The sequence below is a fragment of the Gopherus evgoodei genome, chromosome 1 (assembly GCF_007399415.2).
Source record: "Gopherus evgoodei ecotype Sinaloan lineage chromosome 1, rGopEvg1_v1.p, whole genome shotgun sequence".
Taxonomy (NCBI): Eukaryota; Metazoa; Chordata; order Testudines; family Testudinidae; genus Gopherus; species Gopherus evgoodei.
Genome location: NC_044322.1, coordinates 22,806,973 through 22,822,290, shown reverse-complemented (window position 1 = coordinate 22,822,290; position 15,318 = coordinate 22,806,973). Strand labels below are relative to the sequence as shown.

Genomic DNA, 15,318 nt, shown 5'->3' with positions numbered 1-15,318 from the left:
CTTATCCCATCTCCTGATCTCTCTCAGGCCCACTCATTCCCTCCCATATTCTTTTTTCTAATCTCTCATTTTCCCCTGGTTTTATCCCTTCACAATATAGGCATGCTTTAGTATCACCCACCTTAAAAAACCTTCCACCCTTGATCCAGCTTACCTCTCCAACTATCACTTATGTCCCTTCTCTGTTTCGTGTCTGTGTTCATTGAATGCACTATCTACAATTTCTGTCTGAAGTTCCTATTTCAGTTCAATCCTAGACCCTCTCTAGTCTGACTTTCACCCCAGTACTCAAATGAAACTGCTTTCACCAAAGCTTCTAATGACTTCTTCCTAGCCCCGCTCAGAACCAGTACTCCATCCTCCTCCTCCTCTACCTGTCAGTTGGCTTCGATACTATAGACCAAACTGTTCTTCTTGAAATCTTAGAATCATAGAATCTCAGGGTGGAAGGGACCTCAGGAGATCATCTAGTTCAACCCCCTGCTCAAAGCAGGACCAATCTCCAACTAAATCATCCCAGCCAAGGCTTTGTCAAGCCTGTCCTTAAAAACCTCTAAGGAAGGCGATTCCGCCACCACCCATTCCAGTGCTTCACCACCTTCCTAATGAATGAAATAGTTTTTCCTAATATCCAACCTAAACCTCCCGCACTGCAACTTGAGACCATTACTCCTTGTTCTGTTATCTGGTACCACTGAGAACAGTCTAGATCCATCCATCCATCTTGTCCTTCCTTCGCTTCTGTGACTCTATCCTTTGCTGGTTCTACTCCTACCTCTCTAATCACTCCTTCAGAAGATCCTCCTAGTCCCCCTTCCAGCTCTCTGTGGGGTTTCCACAGGGCTCTCTTCTTGATCCCCTTCTTATCTCCCTCTGCACTTTATCTCTGGCAATCTTATTTGCATGCACAAATTTAACTACCATCTCTATGCTGACAACTTGCAGCTCAGTGTCTGTGCTCTAGCCCTGTCTCATTCTGTGCAAATTAAAAATCTCTGTTTCTCTGGCATCTTTGTGGATGCGTAGGGGTCAGTTCAAGCTCAACATGGCTAAAACAGGTCTTAATCTCCCCTTCTTTCCCCATCTTCAGCTACCTTCCTTCTTAGCCACCCTGCCTGTCACTCAGGCCAATAATCTAGGCATCCTTTTTTTTTGGACTCCTCTCTAGGTTCTTACATGTAAGATAAGTCTAAATCTTGCATAGTCTTTCTGCATAACATCTCTAAGATATGGCCTTTCTTACCCATCCACACAGCTAGAATTGTTGTCCAGGCTCTCATCATCTTACATCTTGATTACTGAAACATCCTTTTCTCTGGCCTTGACAATGCAATCTTGCCCAACTCACGTGCATTCAGAATGCTGGGTCAAAGATCACTTTCTTAGCACATCACTTTGACCATGTCACCCCTCTCTCTCCATGTCTCCTCTGGCTCCCTGTTCTCTATTGTATCAAACATAATCTTCTTCTTGTTTTTGCTTTCAAGGTCCTTCACAGCCTATCGCTGCCCTACCTATAATCTCTTTCACTACTGAGATGTTGATTCCCACATCTGGCCAGTGATGCCAGCCTTGAACGCTCACTTGTTACATTTTCAAATAGGCAGCTTTGTGCTTTCTCTGATACTGCCCCTCACACTTGGGAGAAGCTCCCCCATAAACATCTGCAAAACTACCTCATCTCCTTCAGATCTCTCTTTAAAATTGCCTTTGCTGTGTTGCGTAAAAAAATATGGACAATGGTTGAGCTGTTGGTGCGCTGGAACCATGGTTTAGCATGCTGAACAATAGTGTCTCGTTTCCTGATACTCCGATCTGTCTGCATCCATCAATTGTCTCTTGTTGTTGTGTACTTGAATTGTAAGCTCTTTGGGGCAGGGACCATCTTTTTGTACAGCATCTAGCATGATGGGGTTCTGATTCATGTCCTGGACTCCTAGATGGTATGGTAATAAAAATAACAATAAAGAGGATAGTGTTGAAAACAACTCTTGGATCAATATGTGGTTTTATGTGAGGATTAAGCAACAGGAGACACACTTCTGAGGGACAAATAACCTGTCTTCATGGGAACTTCCTTAATATTTAAAAAACAAACAAAAGCTCTCTCTTGAAAATGTCAGCCCAAATGTTTCTAAATAGACAGTTAATTAAAGATTTTTCTTGGGGGGGGGGGCCAGAATGAAAGGCCAGTGAAGTTCAGGAAAAGATATAATGTTGTCAACATTTTAGTCTGAGTCCACTAAGTCTGTTGCTGATGACCTGATTTCAAAAAAGTTATGTGGTAAGCTCCATCCTGGAAACGTACAGCTTGGTATTCACGTACCATAAAAGGTCCTGGTGCCAATCCTGGATTGAAGAAAAGATATATTTACTTCCATCTTTTGAAATTCATTCTCTAGTATAAACTAGTGTCAGTGGAAGATGCCTCATCTTCTGGAATGACAAGAGCAGAATTTTGATGATCATCACAGAATCCTGAGTTGACAGAAGGAAAAGAGTAGCAAAAGGTTACAGATGAATGTGACAGGTCTAGGAAAACGTTTGCATGCCCCAAACAGCACCTACACCTAGGTGAGATTACCTCTGAAAAGATTCAGTTTTTTTGTCATATTATATTATACAATTTATGGACAAGAGTGAATAGGGCTACTATATTTGGTGTAAATTGAAATGTTCCCAATTGTAAAGATGTTTAAAACTTTTTTCCTAATGCTGGGGATTAAAGAGCATTTCCATGATCTTCTGTCTATTTGTCAGTGTTCTCTTTATCACAGCATAGCAGACAGATAGGATTGAGATTAGCTTTTGCTTGCCAGAGGTATTTTTTCTGACGTTTCCTAAAACTGAGGGGTGCACTTTCAGAAGACAGGAAGATTATTTAATTGATCTAGTTAACACAAGTCAAACAAACAACCTGTGAACTGGAGGCTTTTGTAAATGGGGCTTAAGCCCCAGTTTGAGAAGGTTGAGATGATGTGCCTCCGATGAAGCTATTTACACTGGCAAAAGTCCTCATTCAGCAGGGAAATGACCCCAGTGGCACCTGTTACCTTTTTAGGCCCCACAGGCTACAACTCTTCAAGGAGTGTCCTTTAAACTGGGCATTCCTGTGCTACACCCTTTCTCCCCAGGACGTGCAAAAGTTAAAAGTGCCACTGCCTACTTCATAACTACCAGAACCATCACGATGCTAACGGCTACTGATATCTCTGTTTATAGTTGTGTCTTTTCTCCCCCACCCCTGCGTCGTTCCTCCATCCATCTCTTTGGATGCACAACTAGGAGCAGGAGTCCTGCATAAAAACATTACTTGTCAATTACACCACTGTGTGCCCAGAGAGTGTCTGGCATACTAATGGTGATAAGTGTCCTGCAGAACATGGTAATGATGCTAAAAATTTAAATTGAATTTTTTAAAAATAAATGCTTTATCTTTGCTGCTGCTGAATGACTTTATAAACACAATTTTTGAGCAAGTTGCAGTTGAGTTCCTTATGAAAATGAACCAAATTGTCTTGCTACTGTCTCTTAAATATGGTTAGAAAAAATGGAAACCAAACAAACTTCCCATCATGTAAAGCATCTAGCATTGGTACTAAACTTATTAGACTGGTGTGCATACCAATCCAATTACTTTTCTCTAAGGATGAAAGCTAAAATAATTTGTAGCAAAGTGAAAGTAGTTTTAGATTGTCATAAATGAATGATCAGTGAAATCAGATCTCCTGTCTGCAGTAGTGGCCGATGCCACATGATTCAGAAGGACTGGAAAGTGATACAAGCTACGAAAGTGAGATCTTAGAAGAGTGTTGCCATTTTCGTAATGTAATAAAAATACTGTAATGATAGTGTTTAATGAGCATGTCATAAAAACACATTTTATATTTTCAAGATCACTGCTTTTATAATTTATACTTGGGTAAAGGAGAAAATCCCTGGTGTTGTCCCGCAAACTTACACAGGATCGTTTTAGGGGTTAAGACAAAGATGCCACATTTATTATTAATCCGTAACTATTAGCAAATACCTTAATGCTTATACACATACACTCACACACACACACACCCCAAAATGTTCTGCAGCTGCTGGATAGTTACCAGTCCTGATTGCAGTTTGAGTTCGCAGCTTGGGATTGGAGCTCGTGGCAGCTAACTGGCCAGGAAAGCTGAGCACGAGGAGGAGCCGGGTCTCTGTCGGGCGCGCACCGATGCTCCTTGACGTTGGTAGCAGAACGTTACCCAAAGTCTCTCATCTCACCCTTCCCTTTTTATAGGAGTTTAGTTTGGATTCAAAGTTCCTAGGTCTCGCTGTGTCACACCGCCTCTGGGTTTGCTTGATCACCCGTCAATTGCAGGCGTGACTGTCAGCCTGGGACCTGGCTTTGATCTTCCTTCTGTTGTTTTTTTTTAGGGTGGATGCTTCTTGCTTGAGTTAGGGCTGTTGTCTAGTTCTTCAGCCGTTGGTATTTCAACTTTATCTCATCAGGACGGGCTGGTGCAGGAGGTTGATTCTATCACCCATGCATACCTTATTCACACATCTCAACTAGACTAATCAAATTACAGTATGGCTTGCAAAAATGGGGGCTGCAGCACAAGCCTTCTACAAAATGGAGTCAGCATTTTAAAATGGGTTTTGAGTTACAATATTGCACAGAAGTTACAATGTTACAATGTAGGCAAAATGGCAAGTGTAATGAAATGGTGAACAGAAGTTACAATGGTACAGTGACTAACTAAAAACAATTTCATTCACATTGGTTCTACACTGGAAATTCTTCTTTTTAGAAGGGGGTTCGCGAGACTTGACATTTTAGCGAAAGGGGTTCACAAGTTGTTAAAGTTTGGGAACCACTGCCCTAAACTGAAAGCGGGATGCACAGAAACACCCACCAAGTGGACTCTGGTGGAATTGAACAGCTAACACTTATCCTCCGTGCCTGCAATTGAGCCAAGTAGCAGGTATGGGCTGGGATCTGGACAGCAAAGCAGAGTGTGAATATTTGAGTACTTTTGAGCTCAGAACCAGGAGATGAAGCTGTTGGACTATGATCCAGCTAGCAGTGCACTGCCCCTTTGGGGGCTGGGATAGCAGAGGGGCAGTAAGGAGGCTCCAGGTAGTGGAAGGGACCAAGGGGACTCCAGATAACAACTCTGGGGAGATGGAGGGAGGCCAGGATGTGGCAGAAGTGGGTAACTGGAAGTGGACTGAGGAGGGAAAGAGGCTGGTTGGGGCGAGGGAGGGCTGGACAGGGCTCTGGAGACTGGCCCTGAAGGACAGGGGTGGTGAGGACATGAGGCCAAGGTGAGGGGTTCCAGGGACCACTTAGAAGCAGTTGGCATGAGGCCAGGGTGTGTGTGGGGGGCTCTGGAGACCCCTTGGGGGTGAGGAGCATGAGACTAGGGTGGGGACTCCAGGATGAGGGGTATGGGGCTGGGGGTGGACCCTGGGGACACAAGGCTGAGAGGCACGAGGCTGGGAGGGTGGGCTCCGGGGACTGCTCAGGGTGGGGGCATAAAGCTGATGTGGTGGGCTCTGGGAACCTCTCGGGGGCTGGAGGCATATGGCGGGGGTGTGGGGGCAGACCACCTAAGCAGGTCGTTCACAAGTCACCACAAGTGGTTTCTTCATCCAGATGTATCCAGGTCAATTTTCCACTGTGGGGGATTCCCCACATGGACCTATTTGCCATAAGAGAAAACAAAACATGATGTTTTTTGTTTCTGAGTGAGTCACAGCCACGGGTTCATTGACAAATGATTTCCTTCTACCCTAGTTGAATGGCCTGCTGTATGCCTTCCTGTCAGTTGTGCTTCTGTTCAAGGTCTTGTTTAAAGTCAAGCAAGATCTTGTTCACCTTATACCTGTAGCCCCAGCATGGTCCCATCAACATTGGTTCTTGACTCTACTAACCCTCCATTGACAGATGTCCATTGTCACTCCCACGAGACGCAGATGTGATCTCCCATTTGCTTCACCCAGAAAGGCATTTCCCTAGGTCAAGCTCATATTAACCTTATATTGGACTATCTTTTGTTTGTGAAATAATAAGTGTTAGCTGTTCAGTTCCACCAGAGTCCACTTGGTGGGTGTCTCAGCTTTCCACCTTCATCGATAACCGATCACTTTTTTCGAACTCTATGATCATCAGCTTTTTGAATGGTTTGGACAGATCATATCCACAGTTACACACCCAGGTTCCCTCACGGAAGTTAAATTTAGTTCTAGCAAAGTTGATGGATCCGCTCTTTGAGCTGCTGGTAACCTATTTCTGCTATACCTTTCTGTGAAGATGGTGTCCTTGATTGCTATTACCTCAGCCGAGAAAGTAGGGGAACTGCAAACCTTATTATCAGAACCTCCTTATACAATAATCTTTAGAGACAAGGTTTTCCTTTGACCTCACCCAAAGTTCCTGACTAAAATGGTTTTTAGTTGTCACGTTGACCAAGCACACATCTACAATGGAATGGACAGGTGCAACACGTCCTGAAGAAGAACAGTTATAGAAAAAGATAAGAAACTATTTCATTTACTGAATATTTCTAAATTTGGTCATAGTAAAATGGTTTCTTGTACTGTACAGACATGGAAGTAATGAAGCCTTTAATTGGAGAACAGAATTCGGACAGCATCTCTGATGACGAGTACGAAAATGAATTGTTGCCAGTTGAGAAGCATTACCAACTTGATAATCAAGAGGGCATTACGTATGTACTGTTTTAAATGTCATTCTCTTTAAAATTTATTACGTTTGATGTGTTCTTTGGAAATATCCCTGTGTTTTAAGGGATTTTCCCATGACTGTAGCATGACTTTATGATTCTGCTGTGGGAATCCTCACAGACAGTTTTTTTGTAAGCCAAGCTCTGGTGTAGGACTATTTTGGGTAGGCCCTCAATTTCCAGAATTTGACAGTGTACTAATTATAAAATAGACATTTTTTGAATGATTGCATTGTATATTAAGAGTATGAGTTGCTCAGGATCCAAGGAGCTCTTATTATAAAACAAATCAAATTTATTTTAAGACTATTTCAATTATATGGGAAGCATCCAGAAGACCTTGGAAATAAAGCTTAATGAACCTGAATGTAAATTAATTTGGGGATCTGGAAAAGTTTTCTTTGATATATTTTTTAAGTTATTCTTTGTCAGGCTCCTGGTTGCATCTACAACCATTTAAAAGGCATAACTTTTAAGATAGTTTAGGCAAAAATCAGCACAGCATCAGCCTGTTGCACTTAGTTGCTCCTCTCTCAGGCACAAGGAGAGTCTCACCTCACAATTAAGATGAAATCCAGGTTTTGAACCAACAGTTGTAGTGAATTCCAGATCAGGGATCACTCCCCTGAGAACACCTGGCTTCAGTCCCTCAGAACGCAAATCCAGACCCTGATAGGAACATCCCATCTGTTTTTGCTTTGAGGCTCCTATGTATTTTTCACAAGACTGTCTTGATCATCTTGAAACATTTAAAGCTTATAAATTTAATCTTCACATTCTATAAACTGATTGTTGAAAAGCTATCTGAATGTTCTTCAAAAGTGTCACTGTGACTCTGCATTATTTGTATTTTCAGGTTTGTGCAAACACTTACTCATCTCCTCAAAGGGAACATTGGAACTGGGCTTCTAGGGCTTCCACTTGCGATAAAAAATGCAGGCATTGTGGTAAGAGCTTTTTTCCCTCTTACATGTGGAAGAGATGCATAGAAAACTCTATCACATCTCTGCAGTTCAGAGTGATAAAACTAAAATCTAGGTAACTTGATTGTTATTTCAGTATCAGCTTGAAGAGGGCTTCATGTTAGTTTTCCTTTCCAGAGTCTAGTTAGAACTGGAGACTAGGACTTGGGATTCCTGAACTGGCCATTGGCTCACTATGTAACCTTAATCTCTATACACTGCATTTTCTAGATCTGATTGGAAAAGTGTGTGTGTGTGGTTTTTGTCCCCTGAAGAAAATTGTGAAAAATTGAACTGAAAACTTTTGGTTCAGAAATTCTGCCATGCTGCCTAATGTGAGTTGTAGTTTGGGTCCTCATTTCCTCCTCCTCTTCTATGGATTGGGCTCCTTAGTTGGAGTACATCTATGAAACACCAGGATCTTCCATCTTGCTGATCTGATGAGATGGTTCATGGAAACCACATGGACACTTTGCATCATGGCAGACATAGTGCATTTGGGGAGCCTGGCCTATAGAGGAGAATGAGGGCATAAGGCACCCAAAGTAAAACTCCCTTGAGGCAGTGTGGTAGCATTTCCAAATCAAAATGTTCCATTTCTGGCTGAAAATTGAAGATTTTTCAGTTTCTGGATGCTTGGTTTAAAAAAAATTAGAATTTTTCTGTCAAAAGCAGATACTCTTTGTGCAAAATTTTTAGTCAAAAATCCAATTTTCTCTCCAAAATATAGCTCTGATGAGAAATTTTCAACCAGTCCTAGTATTTTCCCTTATCTGTAATATGTATCATTGTATTTAGGTCCTCTGGGCAGGGACCATATCATCTTCTCTACTGAGCAGCACCAAGTATGCCAACTTGTAATCAGAAAGACCCTTAGCGCTGGTGACAATAAGATATCTGAAACCATCATTTAGAAATGTGCAAAATCAGATCTTTTTTGTGTGATAAATTTTTTATGGCAAATTATTTCTGTGAAATTGTGGATATTGGGATGAAATCTGCACCCACATTTACTTCTTTCCCTTTATTCACCATCCCATCTTTTGCTCAGTCCTTGATGTAAAAGTCACACGAGTCCTAAATAAACTAGCAATAAAAACTTCTTTGGACTTGCAGTACTTAGCTGTTTATTTATTTGCCATATTTATTTCAAACTTTTATGGAGGTGATCCTTATTTGTTAAAATGTTAAATGTTATTTAAAGTGTTTTTCCCCCCTTGTATATTTCTGTGAAAATTACTCTTCTTACAGGGTTCCAGGTATTTACACCCCATTTCCTATTTTCTTTCTCCCTAAAGCTTGGACCAATCAGCCTTGTGCTTATAGGAGTTGTATCTGTTCATTGTATGCACATTTTGGTACGATGCAGCCACCATCTGTGTCAGAGGTAAATGTGGAGCTAGTTGTTACATTACAGCATCTGAATTCCCTCAATTTCTTACTCTATTTCATTTTATGTCTTTGGTCTGCAAAATGTCTTGGTGCTCCAATAATCTCTTCAGAGGTATCTGTCAGAGCCTTGGAGGAAGGGGCATGTAACTTCTTTTGATGTAACTACCAATGATGGCTTTTAGCTGGCATGCAGAAATGCTTAATTATTTGGCATCATCTTTTGTAGAATGTCTTGAACAATATTTGTTTAAATACAGTTCATTTTCTGCTTACTGTTCATGTGTTCTAAACTAGGCTGGTTCATCTTTGATGGATTTGCACCTTATTCCATACCCATAAATGGAAAACAACCCCAGTCTCTCACACTGCAATTCTATTTGTTTAGCCCTAATTTTAAGAGTGAAGGAGTCTGAACAAAATGAGAGAGAATGGAGAAAAGAGAGGCTCATAGAAAAAGATTAAAAATGGGATACAAAAGGAAATGAGAGAGTAACATTCAAATAGTAAAAGTGAGTGGCTGAGACAGATGCATTTTGGGAAAAATCCAAAAGCAACAGCTTCTCTGGCAGAACATTTTAAATGACAAACATTTCAGTGTAACTAACATGCCCTCTCCTACCACCTTCCCAACATTTTTTGAAGTATGGCATTCTTTGGGCAGTGTGAGGAGAAAAAGTAAAATGCTGAGAGGACTGGATGATCAAGGGCCATTGTCAAGAACCTTTTTGAAAACAAGGTATTCCTTCTAGTTTCCTTGTGCAAAGTCAATGGATGAGAAATGTTTAATGGTATCAGAGCTCATATCAGATCAATGTTTCTAGTCTATATGGGAAAAGACACCTTTGTAATCCAAAGGAATGATTTTAGTTCCAGTGCAGGTGTGCTACTCTAGGGTCCTAAGTTTAAATTCTGTAATTTATCTGCTTCTGACAGGAAAAGCAAGAGAAACAGGGTTTTTTCAGTGATGGAACTACTGTACTAGTGGCATTGGTACTGATTGGCCAGATCCAGAAAAACATTGCCAAGCAGCTTGGCATATTGAGTAAATAGTTGGTTAAAATAGAAAACTGGATGGCAAGTGCAAAGCATTTTCTACATTTCCCACTCTTAGTATAACTTTTGTAAAGCATTCATTTTTATAAATGACCCCACTTATATGGAGAGTGGAGTAAGAATTACTACTAAATTGCATTGATATTAATACTATACTGCTATCTTCTTGGCTTGAGGAAAAAATAGATTTTTTTACATTTAGATTCTGGAAGAAATATATTAAAATGATATGGTGGAGGAGTCAAATGTCACACTCCTAGAGGGGAGGTGTGTATTTCTCTCTCATATTCACAGTTGGCTCTTCTTAGAATCTCACAACTAATATTGATTTTTCTTAAAAAATATCTATCTCATTGTAAGGCAAAGGATTGTTATGTGGTTGAACACAATTGCTGGTTTTCTGTTTCAGTGAAAATGATCAAAATATGTGGTTGAACACAATTGCTGGTTTTCTGTTTCAGTGAAAATGATCAAAATATGTTTGATGGGTTAAAACACAGAATTATTCTTGTCCTTTTGGCCAGTTTAATGGAATACAATCTCTCTCTGGGGATTGTATCCTGCCTTACTTCATCTGTCAATAAGTTGGAGAAAGTTCAGAGAAGAAGCACAAAAATGATTAAAGTGTTAGAAAACATCTCTTATAGCGATAGATTGAGCTTCCAGAGTCTATTTATCTTAACCAAGAGAAAGTTAAGGGGAAACTTGATCACAATATATAAGTATCTTCATAGAGAACAAATATTTGATAATGGGCTCATCGGTGTAGTGGACAAAAGTAGAACAAGATCTATTGGCTGGAAGTTGAAGCTAGACAAATTCAAACTGGAAATAAATTGTAATTTTTTAACTGTGAGGGTAATTAATCATTGGAACAGTTTATTAAGGGTTGTGGTGGATTCTTAGATTCTTCAAGATTGGATGCTTTTTAAAAGATATGCTCTAGTTCAAACAAAAATTATTTCAGGGAAGTCTTCTGGTCTGTGTTATGCAGAAGGTCAGAATAGATGATCCCAGTGGTCCCTTCTGGCCTTTTGAATTTATGAATCAGTAATTTCTGCCTAGTTCATAAATGGGATTTGTAGATAGATATAAGGCAAAGGTTTCACTTTGAAGTGTGGTGGATCTGTACCTCTCACCAGAATCCCGAAGTCGATCACCATGTTTGGATTCACTCCTTCTGGAGACCAATTCCCTCAGGGTATGTTTGGATGAGCATCTACTGCATGACAAGCTGAGGCGTAAATCTACGGTGCTTCAGCATGCCGATTATTATTGAGAACTTTTTAGTTCACGTCAGCTGGGACCATAGAGACAGTGCACGGCATGTTGGAGCGCTGTAGAATTACACCCCACCAAGCTGTGCAGTAAGTGCTCTTGTAGACCTGCCATAAGATACCTGTGATTTAAAAATCTGATCCTGCACTATTGACTTAACTGGGAGCAGAATCTTATTTTAGATGCTAAAAGTGCACAGGTACATGCTCTTCTTGAAGATTGACTTCAAGCAGCAGATCAGGCCTTCTGCAGGTACTGAATGATGTTCCAGAATTGCTATAACTGACCCTGTGGGATCCATAACATTTTCAAGCTGTGGCAGCGTATATCATATTTTACGCCTTGACATTTTCTATCAACTTCTCTCCATTCTTTCATTTCAGGTTGAAAAAGACCTCATTAGGGTATAGTGACACAGTTAGTTATGCCATGGAAGTAGGGCCCCTAAACTGCCTTCAGAAAAGTGTTTCCTGGGGAAGGTAAGGTTGTTGCAGCATTTAATTTAATAAATGAAATATTAAAAGGAATGGATAAACTGTGAAACCTTAGAATTTTACCTTTCTCCCATGATATTGCGTTCTGTGGATTAGCAAAAACTTTATTCATAATACATCGTGTGTGGAAGGGGTAATTCACACAGTCAAGCACTTAGTTTTAAAGTTCTGTGGGAGAAAATTTCCTTCAGTTTCACTCTATAAGCCGAAATTTGGTATTACATTCTGCACATTACATTCTGCACAATTTAATGTACTGAAACAATTTAGGATTTCAGTTCAATTTTTACCACAAACACATTTCTCCATATTAAGGGGTTCACTGTAAGCAAGTCTGTCGTGCATACTTTAATGACTAGTATAAGAGATCCATTTTGAAAGGGAGCAACCTATTCTTTGATATGTCATTTCTCTGCAGATTACATTTGATGTTCAACCTGTATTATATTTCATGTTAATGAAACAAAAACTTTTTCCCTTTGAGAAACTCAGTCATTTTCCTTTGCCATCTGTAAAAAAGAGTCATAGCAGAGCAGACTAAATAATGGTATTGTGAGATAATAATGAAATCCAAAACCTTAGAGCTGTTAAATATAAATATTTGTTTTAATGAGCATCTATAAAGAATTTCTACTTTCAACAAGGAAAATGTCTTTTCCCTACTATTTTCAAGGATGCAGCAATAGTGTGCAGTGTGTTTTGTTTATTGTATAAATCTGAAAAAATTAGTTCATGTTATTTTTGGTGGTTATGTTATAGGAATGCAATGGAACTTGATTATAGGGAAATTTGGTTTAAAGTGAAGGTAGGATGAAAGCCCCATAAGTCCTTTGGTACACTACAATCTATAAATTGTAATTCTGTTTCCCCGAGAAGTTCTGCTGCAGAAAATAATTTATCTAAAAAAAGTTCTAGTGTATGTTTAACTTTAAATGAAGAGTTCCATTGGAACATTCCTCAGTCCACCAGAGTCTCTGACGTATGCCTCCCAAAAATGATATGAATCACAGTTAGAAAAAATAAAGTGAGAGATGGTTTTCTGTGAATTCTCATCTGACTGAAACCTCAGGAGTGATTCATATTGAATCACTTGGTAAGCACTGAGAATTACTGTCATCTTACATTGCTGAAACCTCTATAATTTAGACTGTATCAGGCATTTCATGTTCTCTGGTCACAATAGTCTTAATATGGTGCTTTCCCTGCTAAAGGATTTACATGTGCATTAATTATAGGTACATATTTTAATATTCCTACAGTATTGTTTTACAAAAATCTCTTCATTTCACTGTACAGTATGTGATTTTAAACCATCTATCTTTTTAATGCATTTCTAAGAAACTCATCACCTGGGAATCTACTTGATATTAGCTATCCTTGAGGGGGCCATTTAGGGAACTGGGATAAAAATCTGTCCAGGGATTAGTCCTGCTTTGAGCAGGGGGTTGGACTAGATCTCCTGAGGTCCCTTCCAACCCTGATATTGTATAATTCTAAAGAAATTATTTGTCTTGTTTTGTTTGCAGAAGAACCTGCTTTGCAGTGTGCCAGAGTTTAACCTGGTGTTTTGAAACTATTGTTTCCACCTCACTATAAAAAGGAGCACTAGATGTATGTCATTTGGAAATGGCTTAATTGTTTGAAAACCCTTTTAATATCATAACTTCAGTGTGTATGTGTTTTTTCTCCCACCTAGGTGTATCGTTGACTTTTTTCTTGTGATTACACAACTGGGATTTTGCAGCGTTTATGTTGTGTTCTTAGCAGAAAATGTGAAACAAGTGAGTAAATGTATTGTATGGGAATAATTTTGTTTGCAGCTTTTTATTTTCAGCTTTAGTTCCTTTCTGCATCCATGTCATATGTACCATTCATATAATGCATGTAATGAGAATACATACAGTGTAAGCTCTACCTTGCTTTCCCCCAAAGATACCTCACTGATTAACTTTTGTAGAAAGTGACCCACTTGCTTTGTAGGTTAAACCCAATCCAGTGCTTGTGTAAGCAGCTGCAACATCATTGACCTCCAGTTTTTCTTAAATTTCAACACTTAATCTCACAATTTAACCATGGGACGTAATTATTTTACACACAGCTAAACTGTGTTAGAAAGATAAGAGGAGTTCTGCCAAATTTTACAATGAGAGAATGGTTTCTTCATGCACAAAATCAGTAGTGTACCATAAACTCTTAGGATTTGTGCTCCAAAACGTGTGTAATCTCTTGTACTGTATATACATATTCTTTCCATATTTAGATCTTGGGCCCAACCTTGCTCTAAATATGTAGCAATTTTTATTTATTATTTAGTTTGCAGTGATGTCCAAAATAGTGCCAGGAAGTTTCCAAATGCAGAGAAAGACACAGTCCCTGCCCTGAAGATTGTAGTTAACTGTAGTTTTGTACTTTGTGTGAGCACACATGCAAAGCAGTTTCTCTTCTGAGCTCTGTAGCAGTGTGCACCACATCTCAGAAGATGGAAGAAGCTGTTAGGCAATTGGAAAGGCATTTTGTAAAGAACTGGGGAATTGGACAACATTGTTTATGGTTAATGGTATCTTCCAGCAAGTGTCTGAAGCCTCCCTTTGCACACATGTAAGATATCACTGAGTGAAATGGGAATGGTTGATTTACATGTACATTATTAGGCTGTTCTGCTTCAGTAACAACCAGCCTTGCTGTAAGTACATCACAGTATGCTGTGATCCTGCTGGACTCCAAAAGCTCAGTAAGATTGGGCCATTTCAGGACTAGGATGGGAGACCTCAATGAGACACTTGAGAGCTGCTGGTGATATTCAGCAGATGGCACTGTACACTTTTGCAATGGGCTGAACTGTTACCCAAAGAACCATTATCTCTTAGATGAGACATAAAGCTAGATCCTGACTACATTAAATTTCTACAAGGTCCTGCACTCCCTCCAAATGAATGGAGGCATTAAACACTGGGTTTCTTGACAGATTTCAATTTGGGTAATTACCCTACAATCCCCCTCCAATTTCAATCAGATATGATGTTCTTAATGACCTACCTTAGACAATTTTGCAGTACAGCTGTATGCTTTGAAACTGCTACTGGCTATACTTCATTGGTGGCTGCAGTGGTCCATAGGTATCTTACCTTTCTTTTAGAAGTGTTGTGAGCTTTATTTCATGTTTTGGGGAGTGCTCTAAGATCCTCTGATGTAAGGTGCTATAAAAGTGCCAAATACCTGCATATGCAATTTATACATTCTGTGATTCGGGCTCTGAACCTGATATGCGGTAGTTGTGAGACCATGTTATAAAAAATTATTTTACCACTCTAATGCTTAGTAATCTCAGCGTGCATATTATTTTCAGTAGCATGTCTCTTCCTTTTCCGACCCCACCCTCTCTGTGAATTTTTATTGCATCCATCATAGTAT

The 15,318-nt window shown here is 39.7% G+C and overlaps 1 protein-coding gene across 1 annotated transcript in view; it reads left to right on the top strand.

Annotated features, from left to right (window-relative positions):
• Positions 1-15,318, top strand: part of SLC36A4 (solute carrier family 36 member 4) — a 246,333-nt gene that overhangs the window by 37,558 nt on the left and 193,457 nt on the right. Inside the window, 5 exon segments of the mRNA XM_030559215.1 lie at positions 6,590-6,713; positions 7,585-7,675; positions 8,989-9,077; positions 11,797-11,892; positions 13,604-13,688. Of these exon segments, the coding sequence (XP_030415075.1) occupies positions 6,590-6,713; positions 7,585-7,675; positions 8,989-9,077; positions 11,797-11,892; positions 13,604-13,688 (485 nt within the window).